A 24,402-nucleotide genomic window follows, 5' to 3' on the forward strand; every position below is an offset into this window, starting at 1 on the left:
TTCCCCAAGATGTCAATAACCCAATTATCCGTTTGGGAAACCAAGCAGACCCTCAGTATTTTTGCAGACCCACGGTGATTAATGCATAAGATTATTTAAACTGACTCTGCCTCCATGAATTGTTAGGCTATTGATTTCACCAGCCGCCATTGCTCAAGTCTCTTGTATGCGTGTCGGTGCCTTAGCGCTATGTTTCTTTGCTGGTGACAAATCCAATTTCCCCTTGTGTGGACTACATGGTAGATTTTGATTAGATATACTTAAATGTATTTTGCATGAAGAAAAGGCAAGTATTCAATTATAACATACAGTATGCTATTTAGCAGCTGCTTTTATCCAAAGCAACTGTCATGCTTGCATACGTTTTAGACATGGTTGGTCTTGGGAATCGAACCCGCTATGCTGGCGTTGCAGAGTACGGCGCTTGCGAAAAACGGAACTACAGAGGACCAGTGCTAGAAGGAGGAATTATGTGCTCGCTCTTTGTCTCTCCCTCCCAGGGTGCCATTGAAAGTGGAGCAGGCAAACAACGCGCGGGATGCCCTGGCCAAGGCTGTGTACAGCCGGCTGTTTGACCACGTGGTCACCAGGGTCAACCAGTGCTTCCCCTTCGACTCCTCCGCCAACTTCATCGGGGTTCTGGATATCGCAGGCTTCGGTCTGTATCCCCTCTATGTGCTATATCTACGTGATATATATGATGTAGTCGTAAATGTTATTACCCCTCAGGCAGGGAAATGGTTTTGCAGCGTAATTGTCCATAAAAACGACATCAAACAGACATTTCGCCATGGACATTATACACAACATAACACAAACCACACATTGCACACGCATGCTAGAGTTCATTAGTCGGAGACGGTGGTTTACAGCTGAAGTGTCTTTTTTTAATGTCTTTTCATTTCCTCTTCCAGAGTACTTTGAGCACAACAGCTTTGAGCAGTTCTGCATCAACTACTGTAACGAGAAGCTGCAGCAGTTCTTCAACGAACGCATCCTGAAAGAGGTGAGAGCTTCTTCCAGTGTGTCTGTAGACCCCGATGCCCCCTCGACTTCACTGACATCCCAGCTGTCCAAGAGCTCAATCTCAAGTTTCCTTTCTGTGATTCCTACCATCCTATCTGCCTGGCCTCCTCCTCCACTGTGTTAGAGGGGAATGACCAAGGTCCCTCCCATTGGACCTTCTCCAATGCATCCTGAGAAGGAGAGAGGATGTGAGAAATCTAGGAAAGATGAACTGAGAACGAGGCCAGATGTTTGCAACAACTAAAAGGAAACCTTGATTTTTATAAGATTCAGTTTTATTGGTTAGTGAACTTGCTAAAGTAATGTATTATTGCTGGATAGCTATAATAGACTAAGCTTCTGCCCTCATAGACTTTATTTGAATATATTTGAGTCTCTGTTCTCTATTCTAATGGAGCAGATCTTATATACACTACCGTTCAAAAGTTTGGGGACACTTGGAAATGTCTTTTTTTTTTTTGTCCATTTAAAATAACATAGTAGCTGGAAACGGAAACTGATTTTACAAATAAAATAATACAAAAAAATAAAAAATATCTACATAGGCATAGAGGCCCATTATCAGCAACCATCACTCCTGTGTTCCAATGGCACGTGTGTTAACTAATCCAAGTTTATCACTTCAAAAGGCTAATTGATCATTAGAAAACCCTTTTGCAATTATGTTTGCACAGCTGAAAACTGTGGTTCTGATTTAAAGAAGCAATAAAACTGGACCTTCAGGCTAGTTGAGTATCTGGAGCATCAGCATTTGTGGGTTCGATTACAGGCTCAAAATGTCCAGAAACAAAGCACTTCTGAAACTCGTCAGTCTGTTCTTGTTCTGAGAAATGAAGGCTATTCCATGTGAGAAATTGCCAAGAAACTGAAGATCTCACATAACGCTGTGAGGTCGACCAATTTAAAAAAAAAAAAAAGATTTTTCAACGCCAATACCGATTTTATTGGAGGACAACAAAAAAAAGCTGATGCCGATTAATCGGCCTATTTGTTTACAGTTGAAGTCGGAAGTTTACATACACCTTAGCCAAATACATTTTAAACTCAGTATTTCACAATTCCTAACATTTAATCCTAGTAAAAATTCCCTATATTAGGTCAGTTAAGATCACCACTTTATTCTAAGAATGTGAAATGTCAGAATAATAGTAGATATTTATTTCAGCTTTTATTTCTCTCATCACATTCCCAGTGGGTCAGAACTTTACATACACTCAATTAGTATTTGTTAGCGTTGCCTTTAAATTGTTTAACTTGGGTCAAATGTTTCTGGTAGCCTTCCACAAGCTTCCCACAATAAGTTGGGTGGTGAACTTTGGCCCATTCCTCCTGACAGATCTGGTGTAACTGAGTCAGGTTTGTAGGCCTCCTCGCTCGCACACGCTTTTTCAGTTCTGCCTACAAATTGTCTATGGGATTGAGGTCCGGGCTTTGTAATGGCCACTCGAATACTTAGACTTTGTTGTCCTTAAGCCATTTTGCCACAACTTTGGAAGTATGCTTGGGGTCATTGTCCATTTTTGGAAAACCAATTTGCAACCAAGCTTTAACTTCCTGACTGATGTCTTGAGATGTTTCTTCAATATAATCACAATTGTTCTCTCTCATGATGCCATCTATTTTCTGAAGTGCACCAGTCCCTCCTGTAGCAAAGCACCCCCACATGATTCTGCCACCCTCGTGCTTCACAGTTGTGATGGTGTACTTCGGCTTGCAAGCATCCCCCTTTTCCCTCCAAACATAATGATAGAACTGTTTGGCCATAATGACTATTTTTGTTTAATCAGACCAGAGGACATTTCTCCAAAAAGTCTGATCTTTGTTCAATGTGCAGTTGCAAACTGTAGTCTGGCTTTATTTATGGCAGTTTTGGAGCAGTGGCTTCTTTCTTGCTGAGCAGCGTTTCAGGTTATGTCGATATAGGACTTGTTTTACTGTGGATATAGATACTTTTTTTCTGAGGTCTTGGCTGATTTATTTTGATTTTCCCATGTTGTCAAGTGGAAGAGGCACTGTGTTTGAAGGTAGGCCTTGAAATACATCCACAGGTACACCTCCAATTGACTCAAATGATGTCAATTAGCCTATCAGAAGCTTCTAAAGCCATGACATAATTTTCTGGAATTTTCCAAGCTGTTTAATGACACAGTCAACTTAGTTTATGTAATCTTCTGACCCACTGGAATTGTGATACAGTGAAATTACTTGTCATGCACGAAATAATGTCCTAATCGACTTGCCAAAACTATAGTTTGTTAAGTGGTTGAAAAAGTTTTAATGACTCCAACCTAAGTGTATGCAAATATTTGTAATAATAACAATTACAACAATACTGAATGAACACCTTTATTTGAACTTAATTTATCACAAATAAAATCAATTTAGTCTCAAATATATAATGAAACATGTTCATTTGATTTAAATAATTCAAAAACTGTTGGAGAAGAAAGTAAAAAAAGCTAAAGTTCCTTGCTTAGAGAATGGGAACATATGAAAGCTGGTGATTCCTTTTAACATGAGTCGTCAATATTCCCAGGTAAGAAGTTTTTAGGCTGGCAATACTATAGTGCCTATAGGCTTGAAGTCATGAACAGAGCTATGCTTCAAGCATTGTGAAGAGCTGCTGGCAAATGCAAGAAAGCGCTTGTTCGAATGAATGCCTATGAGCCTGCTACTGCTTACCACCGCTCAGTCAGACTGCTCTATCAAATAAAAAATCATATACTTAATTCTAATAAATACACAGAAATATGAGCCTTAGTTTGCAGTATTAATGACCTATCAAAAACAAAACATTTTGTTCTGAAAAATACAGAACCGTACCATATTATATCGAACAGGTGGCAACCCTCAGTCTATGTATTGCTGTTTCATGGCACAACCTTCAATGTTATGTCATAATTATGTAGAATTTTGGCAAATGAGTTAGTCTTTGTTAGGAAGAAATGGTCTTCGCACAGTTCATAACGAGCCAGGCGGCCCTAACTGCTGCATATACCCTGACTCTGCTTGTGTTGAACGCAAGAAAAGTGACAATTTCCCCAGTTAATATTGCCTGCTAACATGAATGAACTAAATATGCAGGTGGTCAGCCTGCCATGCAGTCTCCTCGTGGATTGCAATGTAATCGTCCATACGCCGATTTACCGATTTTGGTAACTTGAAATCTGCCCTAATTAAGCGGCCATGCCGATTTTAATATTTTTTTAATTTGAGCTTGTAATTGAACCCACAAATGCTGATGCTCCACATACTAAACTAGTCTAAAGTAGGTCCAGTTGTATTGCTTCATTAATCAGAACAGTTTTCAGCTGTGCTAACATAATTGCAAAAGGGTTTTTTAATGCTCAATTAGCCTTTTGAAATTATATACTTGGATTAGCTAACACAACGTGCCATTGGAACACAGGAGTTATGGTTGCTGATAATGGGCCTGTACGCCTATGTAGATATTCCTATCTGCAGTTTCCAGCTACAATAGTCATTTATAACATTAACAATGTCGACACTGTATTTATGACCAATTTGTTATTTTAATTGACAAATTGCTTTTCTTTCAAAAACAAACCCATTTCTAAGTGACCCCAAACTTTTGAACGGTAGTGTAAGTAAACAGACTGAAATTGTTTTCTGAATGTCATTATAAATGACATTACCAATGCTTGTTATTGGAACCGTTCTGTTTTGAATTCTAGGAACAAGAGCTGTATCAGAAGGAGGGTCTCGGAGTAAATGAGGTCCATTATGTCGACAATCAGGACTGCATAGGTTTGTCTCGTCTTGGTATCATTACATGCACATCATTTCATCGGTTTAACCTACATACCGTATCCTCCGCCTAGTTTCCAGCGTTTTCCCCATGTTCTTTTCTCGGTGTGTCGCCGTTCAATGTTCTTCTGACTGGAGATGTATTTTGGCCTCCGTTTGCGTGGGAAGGTGGAATAGCTGTTTTCTCTGAGGTTACGCTTTTGAGCACACAACTTGGGGTCAGGGTCGAGAGTAATGTTTCATGGTCAACAGAAATAAAGCAGTTGATGGGAGGTAGATTGATTATGTTGCAGAGCACACCTAAACCCCTCTCTTTGAGGTGTGTGTGGGGTACGGCGGCAGGATACCAGAGAGTGGAATGGAGGTGACCGGGGTTAACGCTAGATAGAATTGGGTCTGCGTTTCAGAGAACAGCCGTTGGTGCAAAGCATGCCCTGTAGACTCACTCTCTGAGAACAGACATTTTACTTTTTGTTCCATCAAATATTTTGGCCAGAAACGCCCAACCCTACATCACAATATTTCACTTTTTTTTTTGTAGTTTTATATTTTTTAATAGAACAGGTTATACATTTGCTTTAAGTAGTGCAGGACCTTTGCATGGCAACATATACATTCTAAGTGATTTCAATGAGTCTTTCTCAATACTGGTTGTTTTAGACCGTTAAATCAAACTTCAAACAAATGTAATTTTCATAAATGTCTGCATTTCTTGCTCTCATTTTGAGATCATGTCCACAGTGGCACAAATGGCTGCATGATATGGGCAAACAATTGAGGCCTTATTTTTAAACAAATGTTGCTATTGCGATTTGACTTGTGATTTCGATCAAAATACTTGGGTTAACTGTTGCAATCATGAAAAATATATCTAATTATTATTTTAATTCTAGAGTTATAATATAATAATGGGCACTTTGAATAGTGTTTGACATGAAAAAGCCTGGGAGTTATTGTGACCGGTTAGGAAGTGTTGGTCAGCGTTTCCCAGCTGACCCTAATTGGATGTTAGCTACGTTAATGTTTTCTCTAACTTGATCTAGCTAAAATATTCCTGTCTGATTTAGAAGATACTGTTGCATAAACAAAATGCTGACTGGTATCCGGCTGTATTAGCCAGCTATGTTTTCTCATAAACTCAGTAAATGTATTAGCTAGCTAGCTTACTTGCGATTAGCAGCTAACACAATTTATTTTAGCCACTTATTTTAATTAGATTTTTTTAAACCTTTATTTAACTAGGCAAGTCAGTTAAGAACAAATTCTTATTTTCAATGACTGCCTAGGAACAGTGTGTTAACTGCCTTGTTCAGGGGGCAGGCAGAACAACATATATTTTTACCTTGTCAGCTCAGGGATTCGACCTTGTAACCTTTCGGTTACTAGTCCAATACTAGCCACTAGGTTACCTGCCGCCACTTGCTAATAAAAGACAAACTAGCTGTTTACACACAGTAAGAAACACAAACTAATAGTGTAATTATAGGACCCTTGTAATTATAGGACCCTAGCTCCAACAGTGCAGTAGTAATCTAACAGTTCACAACAATACACACACCTAAAAGTAAAAGAATGGAATTAAGAAATATATCAATATTAGATTGAGCAATGTCAGTGGCATTAACTAAAATACAGTAGAATAGAATACAGTATATACATATGAGATTAAAGCAGTATGTAAACATTATTAAAGTGACTATTCAATTTATTCACTTGGCCAGTGACTCTAAATGTATGTATATAGGGCAGCAGCCTCTAAGGTGCAGGGTTACATAACCGGGTGGAAGCCGGCTAGTCTGATGGCCTGGAGATAGAAGCTGTTTTTCAGTCTCTCGGTCTTAGTTTTGATGCACCTGTACCGACCTCGCCTTCTGGATGATATCGGGGTTAACAGGCCGTGGCTCGGGGTGGTTCTCCTTGATGATATTTTTGGCCATCCTGTGACATCAGGTGCTGTACGTGTCCTGGAGGGCAGGTGGTTACAATTCAAATTTGATTTGTCACAGGCGCCGAATACAACCGGTATAGACCTTAGCAGAAAATGCTTACTTACAAGCCCTTAACCAACAATGGAGTTAAAAAAAAGTTCAAATATTTATTAAATTAAGTAAAGAACATTTTTATTTTATCTAAAAGTAACAAGAAAACTACATAACAATAACTAGGCTATATACATGGGGTTCCCGTACCGAGTCGATGTGTGGGGGTACAGGTTAGTCAAGGTAATTTGTAAAGTGACAATGCGTAGATAATAAATAGCGAGTAGCAGTAGTGTAAAACAAACAGGGGGGTCATCAATGTAAATAGTCTGGGTGGCCATTTGATTAATTGTTCAGTAGTCTTATGGCTTGGGGGTAGAAGCTGTTATAGAGCCTTTTGGTTCTAGATTCGGTACTGCTTGCCGTGCGGTAGCAGAGATGAGTCTGATTAGGGTGACTGAAGTCTGACAATTATCCCCTGACACTCAGATTGTCAGTAACGTGTGCACCGAGGAACTTAACTTCCCACATTTTCCACTGCCTTCCTGTCGATGTGGATAGGGGCGTGCTCCCTCTGCTGTTTCCTGAAGTCCATGATCAGCGCCTTTGTTTATTTGATGTTGAGTGAGAGGTTATTTTCCTGGCACAACTCTCCAAGTGCCCTCACCTCCACCCTGTAGGCTCTCGTCATTGTTGGTAATCAGGCCTACTGCTGTTGTGTCATCTGCAAACTTGATGATTGAGTTGGAGACGTGCGTGGGCCACGCAGTCACAGGAGTACAGAAGGGGGCTGAGCATGCACCCTTGTGGGGCCCTTGTGTTGAGGATCAGCAAAGTGGAGGTGTTGTTTCCTACCTTCACCACCTGGGGGTGGCCCATCAGGAAATCCAAGACCCAGTTACACAGGGTGGGGTTCAGACCCAGGGCCCCAAGCTTAATGGTGAGCTTGGAGGGTACTATTGGGTTGAATGCTGTGTGGTGTGCAGTGCGATGGTGATTGCATCGTCTGTGGATCTATTGAGGTGGTAAGCAAATTGAAGTGGGTCGAGGTTGTCCAGTAAGGTAGAGGTGATATGATCCTTAACTAGCCTATTAAAGCACTTAATGATGAAAGAAGTGAGTGCTACAGGGCGATAGTCATTTAGTTCAGTTTGTTCCTGTACCCAAGAAATGGTGGACATCTTGAAGCGAGTGTGGACAGCAGACTGGGATAGGGAGAGATTGAATATGTCCGTTAACACTGCAGCCAGCTTGTCTGCGCATGCTCTGAGGACGCGGCTAGGGATGGCGGGCCGGCATCCCTGCGAGGGCTAACAAGCTTAAACGTCTTAGTCACATCGGCCACGGAGAAGGAGAGCCCACAATCCTTGGTAGCACTGTGTTAAAGTGGGAAAAGTAGGTGTTTATCTTGCCCGGAAGCAAGACGTCGGTGTCCACGATGTGGCTGGTTTTCCCCTTGTAGTCCGTGATTGTCTGTGGACCCTGCCACATTCATCTCGTGCCTGAGCTGTTGAATTGAGACTACACTTTGTCTGTCGTTTAGCCTGTTTGATTGCGTTACTGAGGGAATAACTACACTGTTTGTATTCGGCCATATTCCCAGTTACCTTGCCACGGTTAAATGCGGTGGTTCACGCTTTCAGTGTTGCGCAAATGCTGCCATCTGTCCACTGTTTCTGGTTTGGGTAGGTTTTAATAGTCACAGTGGGTACAGCATTTCCTATACACTTCCTGATGAACTCAGTCACTGAATCCGTGTATTCGTCTAAGGGACGGTCTATTGTGATTCTAATGCCTGTGCTTTTGCAGCATTGCGAAATCCAGAGAATATGCCCATTTGCGCTTTTGTTTGTTTTTTGTATTTATGTTTTACCTTTTTTATTTAACTAGTCAAGTCAGTTAAGAACAAATTCATCTTTACAATGAATAGGAACTGTGGGTTAACTGCGGCAGAACGACAGATTTTTACCTTGTCAGCTCGGGAATTCGATCTAGCAACCTTTCGTTGACTGGCCCAACGCTCTAACAAGTTTTGTAGAGTCACAAGCTTGGTTTAATTGCGTGCTACAAATATGGGACCAAATACTAAATGTTGGACTACTTTAATACACATGTACAGTAACTGAATTTGTCCCAATGCTTTTGGTCCCCTAAAATGGGGGGGGACACTATGTACAAAAGGGTGCTGTAATTTCTAAATGGTTCACCCGGTATGGATGGAAATGCCTTCAAATTAAAGCGGACAGTCTGCACTTCATAGTTGTTTGTATCATTTCAAATCCGAAGTGCTGGAGTACAGAGACAAAGCAACAAAACATGGGTCACTGTCCCAATTCTTTTGGAGATCTCTATCTCTTACACCTTCAGTGCAGTGTTTCCGCTGCAATCGTTTTGCTGTGGCGTTGCGCCACGGCAACAACAAAAATATATGGAACATGAAAGGCGCACTTTCATGTTCTACTTTGAAGATACTAGAAGACCACAGACTTTTCCTCTGCAAACAAAATGACTAATGAATAGAGAAATCTGACAACCCCATAGTAAAATATTATATCTATTGACCTAGTCGGCTTGTTGTGCGTTCTAATTCAAGATAAATATTCCTCAAGTTGCAAGTGCCATTGGGAGGGAAACATGTGTTCTGTCAGTCAAGGCACAACAATTCATAAAGCCGTTTTAATGGCCTTTGTTAAAAAGAGGGGGATCCCAGCTTTGTGTTTATTATGGATCCCCATTAGCTACTGCAAAGGCAGCAGTTACTCTTCCTGGGGTCCAGCAAACATTAAGGCAGTAATATATATTATGATACAATTTTTAAACATTAAAATACATTTTACATCTAATTTCACAGTACATTAAGTGTGTGCCCTCCAGCTACTGCTCTACTAACCACAACACACAATTCAGGTGTGTGTGTGTGTGACTCAGTTCCTCACTGTTCCGTAAGGTGTAATTTGATTTGACTGCTTATGTGAGTTACTTGATGTGGAATAGAGTTAAATGTAGTACGGTGCGCCTCCCATAGTCTGTTTTGGACTTGGGGACTGTGAAGAGACCTCTGGTGGCATGTCTTGTGGGTTATGCATGGGTGTCCGAGCTGTGTGCTAGTAGGGCTGGGTGGTATACCGTATTTTACAATATACCGGTATTGATGCTTGGACCAGTTTTGTTTTCTTTACATTCTGTAACGGTATTTGAATGTTTTTATTTGTTAAACGTGATATGCCGTGTTTCCATTTGTATAGTTTTCTACTTGAGTCCTCTCTCTCCGCTCTCTCTCTCTCTCTCATGCCGCTGTCCTTACAGACCTAGCCCGGAGCGCATTTGTTCCTTGAAAACGAGACACTTGCGTTCAGTGTGCATGGTCAATGCAGCACATACAATGCTCATAGGAGGTGGACATTATATTTTAGGTTGTGGCAGCATTGTTTTATTTACATTTTGTAGTAGAATGTCCCTTTTTAAAAAGTCACCAGAACTGAGCTTCAGTCCTTCTACATTATTCAGTGGCCCTGGGCATGGCCGGACTACCGCATTTGGTAATCCAGCCCTGGGCTATACAAAGACTAAACCCCTAAGGAAATACAGGAAGCAACAGTATAGCTGAAACTGAAATATGATTGGATATAGTCATTTTGGGATACCTTGACCTTTTGACCTCTGTCTGTTTACAGACCTTGTGGAGGCCAAGCTGGTGGGTATCTTGGACATCCTGGATGAAGAGAATCGTCTACCTCAGCCAAGCGACCAGCACTTTGCAGAGACCGTACACAACAAGCACAAGAACCACTTCCGACTAACCGTGAGCTTTAACTTTAATCAGGATTCTTGTCCTTTCTGTCTGTTATAGGCTGTGTGTGTGAATTTTAGCATTTGTAAAGTAATTTGTGTTTCTTTTAAGCCATTTGAAAAGTCATGCTTCAGTGGTTGTATTTGTTTCACTTATTTAAAATGGATGGTGTGTGATGCATCCCTCAGGTGCCCAGGAAATCCAAGCTGCAAGTCCACAGGAACGTGAGGGATGACGAGGGATTCATTGTCAGACACTTTGCAGGAGCGGTGTGCTATGAGACGGTATGTTCAAGTTCACACACAATGACTCAGCATGATGTCTGAAGGCAAAAAAAATATTACACCTTTTTTTAAATGATTTTTATCATGTATATTTATGTTATCCACCATATCCTTGTGGTAGGCCTATACTGCAGCATCACCCACCAAACATTCTCCTGCTTTGAAACCTGCACAAAACCCAGCAGGTGGAACTCAAAGCATGTTTATTTTGATTTAAGTGCCCCACTTATCTTCCCATGCAGAGTAGCCTTTTTCTGAACGGGGTACTTCTGCATCTTCAAGGTTGTACATTTTCTCTGAATTGCAGACCAAGTTTGTGGAGAAGAACAATGATGCGCTGCACATGTCCCTGGAGTGCCTGGTGAGTGAGTCTAAAGACCGGTTCATCCGGGATCTCTTTGAGAACTCCAACAACGCCAAGGACTCTAAACAGAAGGCAGGCAAACTCAGCTTCATCAGCGTCGGCAACAAATTCAAGGTGAGGACTAATGTTAGGACCACGCTTTTTATGACCACGCTTTTTATGACCACGCTTTTTATGACCACGCTTTTTATGATCACGCTTTTTATGACCACGCTTTTTATGACCACGCTTTTTATGACCACGCTTTTTATGACCACACTTTCTTCTTACCACACTTCTATTCTTATGCTGCTTAACATGGTAGGTATCCCAAATGGCACCTTATTCCCTATATAGTGCACTACTTTTGACCAGGGCCCATAGGGCTCTGGTCAAAAGCAATGCACCATATAGGGAATAGGGTGCCATTTGGGATGCACACACAGTTGTCTATGTTCATGTATGTTAATCCTGTGTTTTTATAGGCAAAACAGTAGCATCAAGGCTACATGTTTACTTTATGGTCATAACAGTCATGTTCTTCCTTACTCTATGCTAAGTGATATTGATCCTGTGAGAAGTGTTATTATATTAATAATTATTAAGTGAAATCCGAGGGAAATATTTTGTCATGTTAATAGACATTTCTTGTTAGCTGTCATGGAACTGCACTGCACCTAGACAGTGGAGAGAAGCAGAAGGGTTAAGAGCACAAAGAGCGTAACAAAAAGTTATTGCAATTTTAGAGGGCTTGAACAGGATTCTCGGTTGCATAATGTGTTTTGAAGGTGTTGTCTGATTTGAATCTACCTTTCGTTTAGTTTCCAGAGTTCGTGTTCTCTCTCTCTCGTGTTACCTGTGGTGTTCTTCCTAATGCCTCTCCCTCCCACTGTTCCTCCTCCTTCTGTATCTCCATCCTTTGTCTATCCCCCCCATCATAGCTGTGATTTAAAGTTGTGTAGTGAGAGGGAGAAATACAGACAGGAAAAGTAGAAACGTAGGGGGGGTAAAAATCAATCGTGAAGACTCGTTGAAACAGCCAGGGAAATGAGGTAACTCGTCTTGTGCTGTTGTGTGTGTGACGAATCCCACAATGCATCAGTGAATAATGCAGTGAACGCCCTGCTGTTCACCAGCTAACCGCTTCCAGCCACCCCCTGTCCCCTCCCTCCCCAGTCTAGTCTCTGTGCTGCCTCCCTCCACAATTTGTCCCCTGCAACACAACATGCATACTTTCTTTGGGTTTGAATCTGAATTCAGCCCACGTCAAACACTTGCTAATGATATCTGGATGTTGGCAGCTTTCAATTCCAATTAATCGAAAAGTTATTCATATTAGTATCGCCGGTGTAGTGTCAATATTTTTGCAAATGCGAGATCCATAGCTTGTAGGATCGGATCAGTCTTTACTGACCGGATCAATGACCATCGATCCAATTACGATGCCTCATTGAAATTCTGACAAGTACAAGACTTATGTGCATTCCAGTTGACAGTTGCTCCCAATATGACTGCCTGCCAAGCAGCTACTGTAAATATTATGTAGCTACTGTAAATAAGGCAGCTACTTTAGAAATGGTGATATAGATCAGTCTTTGAGCTTGACTAAGGCCTGATCACTGACGCAGTTTAGTACCTGTCAAGGTGAGATAGAAAGCGTTAGCAGCTGATTATATGGGTGGGTGTATGAATATTAATGTCCCACTGGTGGTCCCTAGAGCAATCATTCTGTTAAACACAGCTCTTTGCAGACTAGGGTTGCAAAATTCCTAGTTTTTCCAGAAATACTGGTTGCATAATTCCTGAAACCCAGGAATTAATTTTAACTGGGATTTCTGAGAAACCTGGACCAGTTGGGAAAGTTACAGGGGATTTGCAACAAGAGCTCTAGAACATTGACCGAGAGGGGCCAGCAAGCGGTTGTCTGTCTGTCTCTGTCTGCCATCCCACAATGCGTTCCTCCGTCTGTCTGTTCCTGTGGTCCTACCGGGGTTGTAATTTAGATCCGTTTGCATGAATTACATTAAAACAGAATCTCTTATTTTAGTTTCAATGCGCTTCAACAATAAAATGTGTGGTTTCACGGCTGTACTGTTGCTTATTAAGTAGCTGTTGATTCTGAGTTTTGGGCAGGTGAGCTGGAGGCAGAGAGCGAGCGTGCTTAGTAAGCATGTGTTCATGTCGTCTTAGACTAGACGGGCCTGTCGGTGTCACTAAACAAAGGTTCTCTTTTTATTTTTTACCTCTACAGACCCAGCTGAACATTCTACTGGAGAAGCTTCGTAGCACGGTTAGTATTTACTACAGTGCTCAACGATTTACTGCTTCACCCCACTCACAGGGCATCTAACTTGAGCTGAGATCAGGTCTCCTATAATATAACTTTATCGATCTCCCAGGGAAATGTTTTCTTTTGTAAGTGTCTGATGCCTAAGCCGATGTCCAACCAATCTGGGTCACCAAAGAAGTTCGCTGTGGCCATCTTCAGTGTGGCTGCTGTCAGGGCTTAACAGCTTGAAATTGCATATAGAAACACTTCAATTGAATAGGGTCTTCATGATTCTCTCGATCTCACCCCCCCCCAGGGCTCCAGTTTCATCCGCTGTATCAAGCCCAATCTGAAGATGGTTAGCCACCAGTTTGAAGGGGCCCAGATCCTCTCCCAGCTGCAGTGCTCAGGTTGGTGTGTGTGTATATATATATAGTGCTAAAGAGAAGGACTAATCAACTTGGCACCCTAGTCCTTATGGGCCCTGGTCAAAAGTAGTGCACTATAAAGAGAATAGGGTGCCATTTAACACACACTCTACATTGGTGTTGGATGACGATAAGTTTCCCTACCGCACTGTAAAGCGTTAATTATTAATTTGTATATATTTAACTTGCGTACAACTACACTGGGAGACATGACTACAGATGTGGATTTTGAATCTGCCCGAAAGCAATCAAATGCAAAATGACCGGTGTGATTCCACATGCGTTCATTGAAAACTCAGTTTTCTTTTCTCTCCAGAAATTTACAGTTGACGAGCTACTGTATAGCATCTACGTTTCTGCTTGTTCATCACAAGTTCCTACCAGTGACCTGAACTTAACAGTGCCCAGTTCCACAGCAATCCTCTTCGACCTAGACCTAGATGGTTTTATGTGGGGTGGGGGGGGGCAGCTGGGGACAACAGCCAAGAGCTGTTCTACTTTAGTGTTTTCTGAACTTTCCTCTTTCTTGGACCTTTTAAACTAAAGGCTGCTAGGCAAATGAAATGTCCCATTCTCCTGGTAAATTTGCATATTGCATTTGACATGCTTTTTTTCTTCTGTGTCCTTGGAGATGCCAGATTATATATATATATTTTTTTTTTATCTACACGAACTCATTAGTGATCCCACAGATAAAGGGCGAGACTCTGCTCCAGTTCTCTGAGTTTTAGTACAAATGGTAGTGCATTAACTATATTGAGTGGGTGATGGACTCCGCAAACGTTAGTTTGATACATTGGAAGAATGAGTCGGAGAAATGTGTGAAGTTTACCTCTCACTGAACAGGAGAAGATTGAAGCTTTAACTATGGTTTTACAATACATTTAAATGGCGTGTCACGCCTCAACCTCTGATGCAACATTTGATTCTTTAAGGTTATTTGATGCATCGTTCGGGGGGGTAAAATTCCCCCTTCGACAATAAAGATGCCATTAGTTACAAGTGCCAAGATGTTGTTCTCTCTTTGGCCTGGAGTGACCCCTATGTATGTCTGTGTAGGAATGGTGTCTGTGCTAGATCTCATGCAGGGAGGCTTCCCCTCCAGAGCGCCATTCCATGAGCTCTACAACATGTACAAGCAGTACATGCCTGCCAAGCTGACTCGCCTGGACCCAAGACTCTTCTGCAAGGTCAGTGCCTCATGGCACACACACACACACACACACACACACACACACACACACACACACACACACACACTGGCCCTGCTCTGGGCTCCTCTACAAACACAGTTTGGACATGTTGATATGACATGCATTGACGTCTTGTATTTGCACTGCAGGCTTTATTCAAAGCGCTGGGTCTGAACGAGAACGACTACAAGTTTGGGCTGACCAGAGTGTTCTTCAGACCTGGGAAGGTGAGAACTCCACCATCTGTCTCTGTGCTGTTGTCATTGCGCTGGTTCTCATCATTACGATGTTCCTCTGACTGAATCCACTTCAAAGGAATCCGCATTAGTCATTTGACTGAGGGGAAAGGGATTTTGATAATAAGCCATTGTGGGTATTAATTTCTGCACCAGATTAATTGGTCAGTGACATTAAATGTGTGATTTGGCATTTCACATTGAAGCTCTGTAGTTTGGTGCTTATGAGTAAATAAATATGTTATCCTCTATTGACCCTGACCAGACAGAATCTGCTGTTATGGCTTTGAATTAATATATCCACCCGCTATTGTCATCTCCACTGAGCAGGGAACATCCGCATACTGATGGCTGTTTTAGAGGGGAAAGTACCTTTGACTGCTCTGTTCTCTCTCCCCACCCGTGTCTGCCTCCTCTCTCTCTCCCCACCCGTGTCTGCCTCCTCTCTCTCTCCTCCCCACCCGTGTCTGCCTCCTCTCTCTCTCTCCCCACCCGTGTCTGCCTCCTCTCTCTCTCTCCCCCCGTGTCTGCCTCCTCCTGTCTGCCTCCTCTCTCTCTCTCCCCACCCGTGTCTGCCTCCTCTCTCTCTCTCCCCACCCGTGTCTGCCTCCTCTCTCTCTCTCCCCCACCCGTGTCTGCCTCCTCTCTCTCTCTCCCCACCCGTGTCTGCCTCCTCTCTCTCTCTCCCCACCCGTGTCTGCCTCCTCTCTCTCTCTCCCCCACCCGTGTCTGCCTCCTCTCTCTCTCTCCCCACCCGTGTCTGCCTCCTCTCTCTCTCTCCCCACCCGTGTCTGCCTCCTCTCTCTCTCCCCACCCGTGTCCCCTCTCTCTCTCTCCCCACCCGTGTCTGCCTCCTCTCTCTCTCTCCCCACCCGTGTCTGCCTCCTCTCTCTCTCTCCCCACCCGTGTCTGCCTCCTCTCTCTCTCTCCCCCCACCCGTGTCTGCCTCCTCTCTCTCTCTCCCCCACCCGTGTCTGCCCCCTCTCTCTCTCTCCCCCCCACCCGTGTCTGCCTCCTCTCTCTCTCTCCCCACCCGTGTCTGCCTCCTCTCTCTCTCTCCCCCCCACCCGTGTCTGCCCCTCTCTCTCTCTCTCCACCCGTGTCTGCCCCTCTCTCTCTCTCTCCCCCACCCGTGTCTGCCTCCTCTCTCTCTCTCCCCACCCGTGTCTGCCTCCTCTCTCTCTCTCCCCACCCGTGTCTGCCTCCTCTCTCTCTCTCTCCCCACCCGTGTCTGCCTCCTCTCTCTCTCTCCCCACCCGTGTCTGCCTCCTCTCTCTCTCTCCCCCACCCGTGTCTGCCTCCTCTCTCTCTCTCTCTGCCCACCCGTGTCTGCCTCCTCTCTCTCTCTCCCCACCCGTGTCTGCCTCCTCTCTCTCTCTCCCCCCCACCCGTGTCTGCCTCCTCTCTCTCTCTCTCCCCCCCACCCGTGTCTGCCTCCTCTCTCTCTCTCCCCACCCGTGTCTGCCTCCTCTCTCTCTCTCCCCACCCGTGTCTGCCTCCTCTCTCTCTCTCCCCCCCCCCGTGTCTGCCTCCTCTCTCTCTCTCCCCACCCGTGTCTGCCTCCTCTCTCTCTCTCTCTCTCCCCCACCCGTGTCTGCCTCCTCTCTCTCTCTCCCCACCCGTGTCTGCCTCCTCTCTCTCTCTCTCTCTCCCCACCCGTGTCTGCCTCCTCTCTCTCTCTCTCTCTCCCCACCCGTGTCTGCCTCCTCTCTCTCTCTCTCTCTCTCCCCACCCGTGTCTGCCTCCTCTCTCTCTCTGTCTGCTCTCTCCCCCCACCCGTGTCTGCCCACCCGTGTCTGCCTCCTCTCTCTCTCTCCCCACCCGTGTCTGCCTCCTCTCTCTCTCTCTCTGCCTCCACCCGTGTCTGCCTCCTCTCTCTCTCTCTCTGTCTCTCTCCCCACCCGTGTCTGCCTCCTCTCTCTCTCTCTCCCCTCCCGTGTCTGCCTCTCTCTCTCTCTCTCTCCCACCCGTGTCTGCCTCCTCTCTCTCTCTCTCTCCCCCCACCCGTGTCTGCCTCTCTCTCTCTCTCTCTCTCCCCACCCGTGTCTGCCTCTCTCTCTCCCCACCCGTGTCTGCCTCTCTCTCTCTCTCTCTCTCCCACCCGTGTCTGCCTCCTCTCTCTCTCTCTCTCCCCACCCGTGTCTGCCTCCTCTCTCTCTCTCTCCCCACCCGTGTCTGCCTCCTCTCTCTCTCTCTCTCCCCACCCGTGTCTGCCTCCTCTCTCTCTCTCTCCCCACCCGTGTCTGCCTCCTCTCTCTCTCTCTCTCCCACCCGTGTCTGCCTCCTCTCTCTCTCTCTCTCTCTCTCTCTCCCCACCCGTGTCTGCCTCCTCTCTCTCTCTCTCCCCACCCGTGTCTGCCTCTCTCTCTCTCTCTCTCTCTCTCTCTCTCTCTCTCTCTCTCTCTCTCTCTCCCCCCACCCGTGTCCTCACCTCAGTTTAAGGAGTTTGATCAGATCATGAAGTCTGACCCTGACCACCTGGCAGAGCTGGTTAAGAAGGTCAACCAGTGGCTCATCTGCAGCCGCTGGAAGAAGGTCCAGTGGTGTTCCCTCTCTGTCATCAAATGTGAGTAACATCCTGCTACCTACCACATCACCATTATACACCAGGGCCTGTATTCTCAGTGTAAGAGTGCTGATCTAGGGACAGTTTTCCCAATTAAGTCATAATGAATGAAATTATATGGACAAGGGGGACCTGATCATAGATCAGCTCGCCTATGCTGATATGTTTTGTGAACACGTGTTTTAGGAGACAAATGGTTTAAAGTGATTTGCACCAGTTGCTTCGACCCAATTCTGACCATAAAACGCCAACTGGCTCTGGCCATCTGTTTTGTGTGGCGATGTCCTCTGATATAATCAGTCCGCCTCATAAAACTCTCAAATCAGTCACTTTAAACCTCTTCATCCTGGACCATGATATTGCTTTTTCCTCCATTACTCTAACGTGCTGTGGGGACGTGTTGGCAGACCGTTCACCTCAGTCCTTCAGATATGATCTATTACCTGCCCAGACAGTATACACTGGGTGTACAGAACATGAGGAACCCTTGCTCTTTCTGTGACATGGACTGACAGTGTAGCTGAAGGGGAGGAGACCGGTTAAAGAAGGATTTTTACACCTTGAGACATGGATTGTGTATGTGTGTCATTCAGAGGGTGAATGGGAAAGAAAAAATATTTAAGTGCCTTAGAACTGTGAAAGAGGTGCCAGGCGCACTGATATGAGTGTCAAGAACTGCACCGCTGCTGGCTTTTTCAAGCTCAACAGTTTTCCCGTGTGTGTCAAGGATGGTCCACAAACATCCAACTTGACAAAACTCTGAGTCATTGTAGTCAACATGGCCCAACATCCCCGTGGAAAGCTTTCGACACCTTGTAGAGTCCATGCCCTGACGAATTGAGTCTTCTGAGTGCAAAAGGTGGATGGTACTCAATATTACACTCCTTGTTTTTGTCCCAAATGGCACCCTATCCCCTAGGTAGTGCATAGGGCTCTGGTCAAAAGTAGTGCACTAATGAGGGAATAGGGTGACATTTGGAACATGCACTCCGTCGCACATAGTCTTTGACCCATTGGATTTACCTCTCACTGAGGCAACATTTCCATAAAGTCTGCTGTTTGTGTGAATTACCACTGGAGTGTACTGTGCAGCGTGTCCCCTATATTCATTTAGCAGCGGCGCGCCACATGTCTGGGCTCTCGTTGTCATTCTCTTTCTCTCCTCTCTTTCTCACGCTCCATGTCTCCCACAGTGAGGAATAAGATGATGTACCGCGCCAGTGCCTGCATCAAGATGCAGAAGACGGTGCGCATGTGGCTGTGCAGGAGGAAGCACAAGCCCCGGTGGGTATCCTCTAATACCCCTCTCTTCCTCATTATACTGCACTTTCACAGCTCAGGGGTGCCAGGCTGCTTAGCACATGATGCATGCATCTCCACGGAGACCGTCTTATCTGTACCAGCTGGTGCCACAGGACTGTCTTATTACCTTTGTAAAGCTCCAGGAGATCTGTACTGATTACCACAGAGCCCGGTTGCATGGAACACCTTCAGTTACTTCTCCCTTCCCTTTAATTGTCCTTAACTTTAAGTCAGTTTCACCAAACGTTTTAAGGTGAAGTTCACCCCCCCCCCCCCCCCCTTAAATTAAGTGGAAGTTAATTGTACCCGTGAGGTCCTTTAACGGCTTCATTCAGTATGGATATCAATGTACACAGTATTTGTGGAGGGGAATGTTGCTTTCATCTCTTCTGGTTCCCAAAGGGAAACCATCAACCAGCTAGCTACTTAGCTAAACAGTGGAAGGTGCACAATCCATGGCTACAAAGCTAACTGGCTCGTTAGGTATAGGTACTCTGTAAGCTAGCTTGACGTACTAGAAAGCCATATAAAAAGTAACAAGAAACATGGTTTATTATCTTCTGAAGCAATTTGGTTGTCCTGTCTTGATTGTAGATCTCTTTGACGAGACGTTTCGTGAGTGGCTCAGGTCGTGTCCATGTAGCCAGATACTTTCTGCCAAACATGCCTTCAAACCACCGTAAAACCCCTTAAGCATGCCCCTACCTAAGGAGATATTTGATATTTAAACAATTCCCTTAGGTGGGGGAACATTATTCCTTAAGGTAAACCCTAAAGGTGTTTTATACAACCGGGCCCAGAGCTTCTAGGCCAGTGTGATGGTTACTATGCGTTTTTTGTAATTATTTGAAAACCGTCTTCGACTAACTGTGTGCGTATGGTACAGGATCGATGGGCTGGTGAAGGTTCGTAACCTGAAGAACAGGATGGATAAGTTCAACAAGGTTATCGCCGGCCTGAAGGAGGGGAAGCAGGAGATGAGCAAGCAGATCCAAGAGCTGGATGCCTCCATCAATGCAACCATGGTCAAAATCAAGGTCTGTGAGATGATACCCCCCTTAGCCTTGTAACCTCACTGAGTTCTATGAAACCTCTCCTTTCTGCTTTTTAAGTCAAACTTCTACATAACCCCTTTCTCCTCTTGTCTATGAATCCAAAAACGGAAGTCTATTTTGTCAATTTTGTTGAAACTCTCTATTTCGAAATAGTTATTTCTCCACGTTTCGACGTTGAAAACCTCTATACAACTCCTTCTTTCTCCTCTTGTCAGTTCTCTAAGAAACCAAAAACAAAAGTCTTTTAAGTTTGCTAAAGGGAGATCAGACATGTTTGTTCACCTTTCTTTTTTTCATCATTCCTTCTTTGAATGTCAAACTTCTATCTAAATGCTCCAAAAATAGTATTTTGTCAAGATATTTCATAATTCATTATTTCTCTACATTCAACATTGTGTTTTCTGAATGTCATTACGCCAGTATGTGCATCGAATCCGCTCAACGTCAAAGGCTTGTCCCAAACAGCACCCTGTTCCCTGTAGTGTGGGCTACTTTTGACCGGCCCTGGTCGAAAGTAGTCCACTATACAGGAAAATGGGTGCGGTTTGGGATGCAGGCATAGCGCTTATATAACACATTCATCCCAGTGTGGAATATTTAACACATGGTGGATAGTTGGAGGGAAGCTCTACCTGTTAATAATAGGCTTCAGCCAGCCAGATGGTGTGCAATTATGACAGGCTCAGTGTACAGACTATGAATTTTTGGGGAACCTCTGGGGAACCTCAAGACTTTTAAATGAGGGCAGCTTTGACTGCTGTAAATCACTCCCCTGTTGTTCATTTTCTCTCATTTTGTGAGTAGCATGATACAGGGCTTGTTATTTATTCACAGGATCTGATGGGGTTTTTTGGCAGCTATACTGTATATTTGAATCAGGCCTTTTCTAATATAATAATAATAATAATAATATGCCATTTAGCAGATGCTTTTATCCAAAGCGACTTACAGTCATGTGTGCATACATTCTACGTATGGGTGGTCCCGGGGATCGAACCCACTACCCATGCGTTACAAGCGCCATGCTCTACCAACTGAGCTACAGAAGGACCATTCTCTCTCTACCCATTGGCATCGTTCCTTTTTTTTAAGATTGGAGGTATTTTTCATCAGAGCCAAGGCTGGATTTAATAGGATGCCTCATTCCATGGGCTATGATCTGCATTTTGAGAAATGCATCTTGTCTGAGAGCTGTGTATATGATCTTTTCATTTTTAAGGTTCTGTTAATGATCAAATTGTATTAGTCACATGCTCTGAATACAACCGGTGTAGACCTTAGTGAAATGTTTACTTAAGAGCCCTTAGCCAACAATGCTGTACAAATCAAATCTTCAAAAGCCAAGTTGACAAACAGATCACCGACCATTTCGAATCCCACCGTACCTTCTCCACTATGCAATCTGGTTTCTGAGCACCTCAGCCACGCTCGAGGTCCTAAACGATAAAAGACAGTACTGTGCAGCCGTCTTCATCGACCTGGCCAAGGCTTTCGACTCAATCACCGCATTCTTATCGGCAGACTCAAAAGTCTTGGCTTCTAAATGACTCCCTCGCCTGGTTCACCAACTACTTCTGAGTTCAGTGTGTCAAATTGGCGGGTCTGTTGTCTAGACCTCTGGCAGTCTCTATGGGGGTGCCACAGGGTTCAATTCTCAGGCCAACTCTTTTCTCTGTATATACAGTGAGGGGGGGGAAGTAATTTGATCCCCTGCTGTTTTTGTATGTTTGCCCACTGACAGAAATGATCGGTCTAATTTTAATGGTAGGTTTATTTGAACAGTGAGAGACAAACAACAAAAAAATCAAGAAAAAAGTCATGTCAAATGTTATAAATTGATTTGCATTTTAATGAGGGAAATATGTTTTGCAGAGGGGTCAAGTACTTGACTTAGTACTTGGTGGCAAAACCCTTGTTGGCAATCAGAGGTCAGATGTTTCTTATAGTTGGCCACCAGGTTTGCACACATCTCAGAAGGGATTTTGTCCCACTCCTCTTTGCAGATCTTCTCCAAGTCATAAAGGTTTCGAGGCTGACGTTTGGCAACTCGAAACTTCAGCTCCCTCCACAGATTGGCTAGGCCACTCCAGGACCTTAATGAGCTTCTTCTTGAGCCACACCTTTGTTGCCTTGGCCGTGTGTTTTGGGGCATTGTCATGCTGGAATACTGATCCACGACCCATTTTCAACGCCCTAGCTGAGGGAAGGAGGTTCTCACCCAAGATTTGACTGTACACGGCCTTGTCCATCGTCCCTTTGCTGTGGTGAAGTGGTCATGTCCCCTTAGCAGAAAAACAAACACCCCCAAAGCATAATGTTTCCACCTCCATGTTTGACAGTGGGGATGGTGTTATTGTGGTCATAGGCAGCATTCCTCCTCCAAAGACGTTGAGTTGATGCCAAAGAGCTCCATTTTGGTCTCATCTGACCACAACACTTTCACCCAGTTGTCCTCTGAATCATTCAATGTTCATTGGCAAACTTCAGACGGGCATGTATATGTGCTTTCTTGAGCAGGGGGACCTCGCGGGTGCTGCAGGATTTCAGTCCTTCACGGCGTAGTGTGTTACCAATTGTTTTCCTGGTGACTATGGTCCTAGCTGCCTTGAGATCATTGACAAGATCCTCCCGTGTAGTTATGGGCTGATTCCTCACCGTTCTCATAATCATTGCAACTCCAGGAGGTGAGATCTTGCATGGAGCCCCAGGCTGAGGGAGATTGACAGTTCTTTTGTTTCTTCCATTTGCGAATAATCGCACCAACTGTTGTCACCTTCTCACCAAGATGCTTGGTGATGGTCTTTTAGACCATTCCAGCCTTGTGTAGGTCTACAATCTTGTCCCTGACATCCTTGGAGAGCTCTTTGGTCTTGGCCATGGTGGAGCATTTGGAATCTGATTGCTTCTGTGGACAGGTCTTTTAAAACAGGTAACAAGCTGAGATTAGGAACACTCCCTTTAAGAGTGTGCTCCTAATCTCAGCTCGTTACCTGTATAAAAGACACCAGGGAGCCAGATCTTTCTGATTGAGAGGGGGTCAAATACTTATTTCCCTCATTAAAATACAATTCAATTTATAACATTTTCGACATGCGTTTTTCAGGATTTTTTTGTTCTCTCTCACTGTTCAAATAAACCTACCCTTAAAATTATAGACCGATCATTTCTTTCTCAGTGGGCAAACGTACAAAATCAGCAGGGGATCAAATACTTTTTTCCCTCACTGTATATCAATGATGTTGCTCTTTCTGCCAGTGATTCGCTGATCCACCTCTAGGCAGACGACACCATTCTGTATACATCTGGCCCTTTGGACACTGTGCTAACAAACCTCCAAACAAGCTTCAATGCAATACAACACTCCTTCCGTGGCCTCCAACTGCTTTTAAATGCTAGTAAAACGAAGTGCATGCTCTTCAACCGATTGCTGCCCGCACACTCCCACCCGACTAGCATCACTACTCTGGACAACTACAAATACCTAGGTGTCTGGTTAGACTGTAAACTCCTCTTCCAGACTCACATTAAGCATCTCCAATCCAAAATTAAATCGACAATCTGCTTCCTATTTCACAACAAAGCCTCCTTCACTCAAGCTGCCAAAAATACCCTCGTAAAACTGACTATCCTACCGATCCTTGACTTCGGTGATGTCATTTACAAAATGGCCTCCAACACTCTACTCAGACTGCATCCAATTTGCTATCACAGTGCCATCTGTTTCGTCACCAAAGCCCCATACACTACCCACCAATGTGACCGGTATGCTCTCGTTGGCTGGTCCTTGCTACACCCTTGCCCACTGGCTCCAGGTCATCTAGAAGTCTTTGCTTGGTAAAGCCCCGCCTTATCTCAACTCACTGGTCACCATAGCAACATCCACCCGTAGAACGCGCTCAAGCAGGTATATTTCACTGGTCATCCCCAAAGCCAACACTTACTTTGGTTGCCTTTCCTTCCAGTTCTCTGCTTCCAATGACTGGAACGAATTGCAAACATCACTGATCCTGGAGACTTACATCTCCCCCTCTAACTTTAAGCATCAGCTGTCAGAGCAGCTTACTGATCACTGTACCTGTACACAGCCCATCTGTAAATAGCACACCCAACTACCTCATCCCCATATTTTTACTTATCCTCTTGCTCTTTTGCACCTCAGTATC

The 24,402-nt window shown here is 44.3% G+C and overlaps 1 protein-coding gene across 7 annotated transcripts in view; it reads left to right on the forward strand.

The window, feature by feature from the left end:
* Positions 1 to 24,402, forward strand: part of myo6a (myosin VIa) — a 93,244-nt gene that overhangs the window by 49,154 nt on the left and 19,688 nt on the right. For all 7 annotated transcript variants that reach the window (XM_046297995.1, XM_046297997.1, XM_046297998.1 and 4 more), the window contains exons 13-25: positions 501 to 658; positions 915 to 1,006; positions 4,722 to 4,794; positions 10,448 to 10,575; positions 10,752 to 10,847; positions 11,155 to 11,325; positions 13,442 to 13,480; positions 13,776 to 13,869; positions 14,947 to 15,077; positions 15,230 to 15,307; positions 17,753 to 17,882; positions 19,076 to 19,166; positions 20,071 to 20,221. In XM_046297995.1, the coding sequence (XP_046153951.1) occupies positions 501 to 658; positions 915 to 1,006; positions 4,722 to 4,794; positions 10,448 to 10,575; positions 10,752 to 10,847; positions 11,155 to 11,325; positions 13,442 to 13,480; positions 13,776 to 13,869; positions 14,947 to 15,077; positions 15,230 to 15,307; positions 17,753 to 17,882; positions 19,076 to 19,166; positions 20,071 to 20,221 (1,432 nt within the window). The remainder of the gene's footprint in view (positions 1 to 500; positions 659 to 914; positions 1,007 to 4,721; positions 4,795 to 10,447; positions 10,576 to 10,751; positions 10,848 to 11,154; positions 11,326 to 13,441; positions 13,481 to 13,775; positions 13,870 to 14,946; positions 15,078 to 15,229; positions 15,308 to 17,752; positions 17,883 to 19,075; positions 19,167 to 20,070; positions 20,222 to 24,402) is intronic.

Source organism: Oncorhynchus gorbuscha, linkage group LG14, assembly GCF_021184085.1.
Source record: "Oncorhynchus gorbuscha isolate QuinsamMale2020 ecotype Even-year linkage group LG14, OgorEven_v1.0, whole genome shotgun sequence".
NCBI lineage: Eukaryota > Metazoa > Chordata > Actinopteri > Salmoniformes > Salmonidae > Oncorhynchus > Oncorhynchus gorbuscha.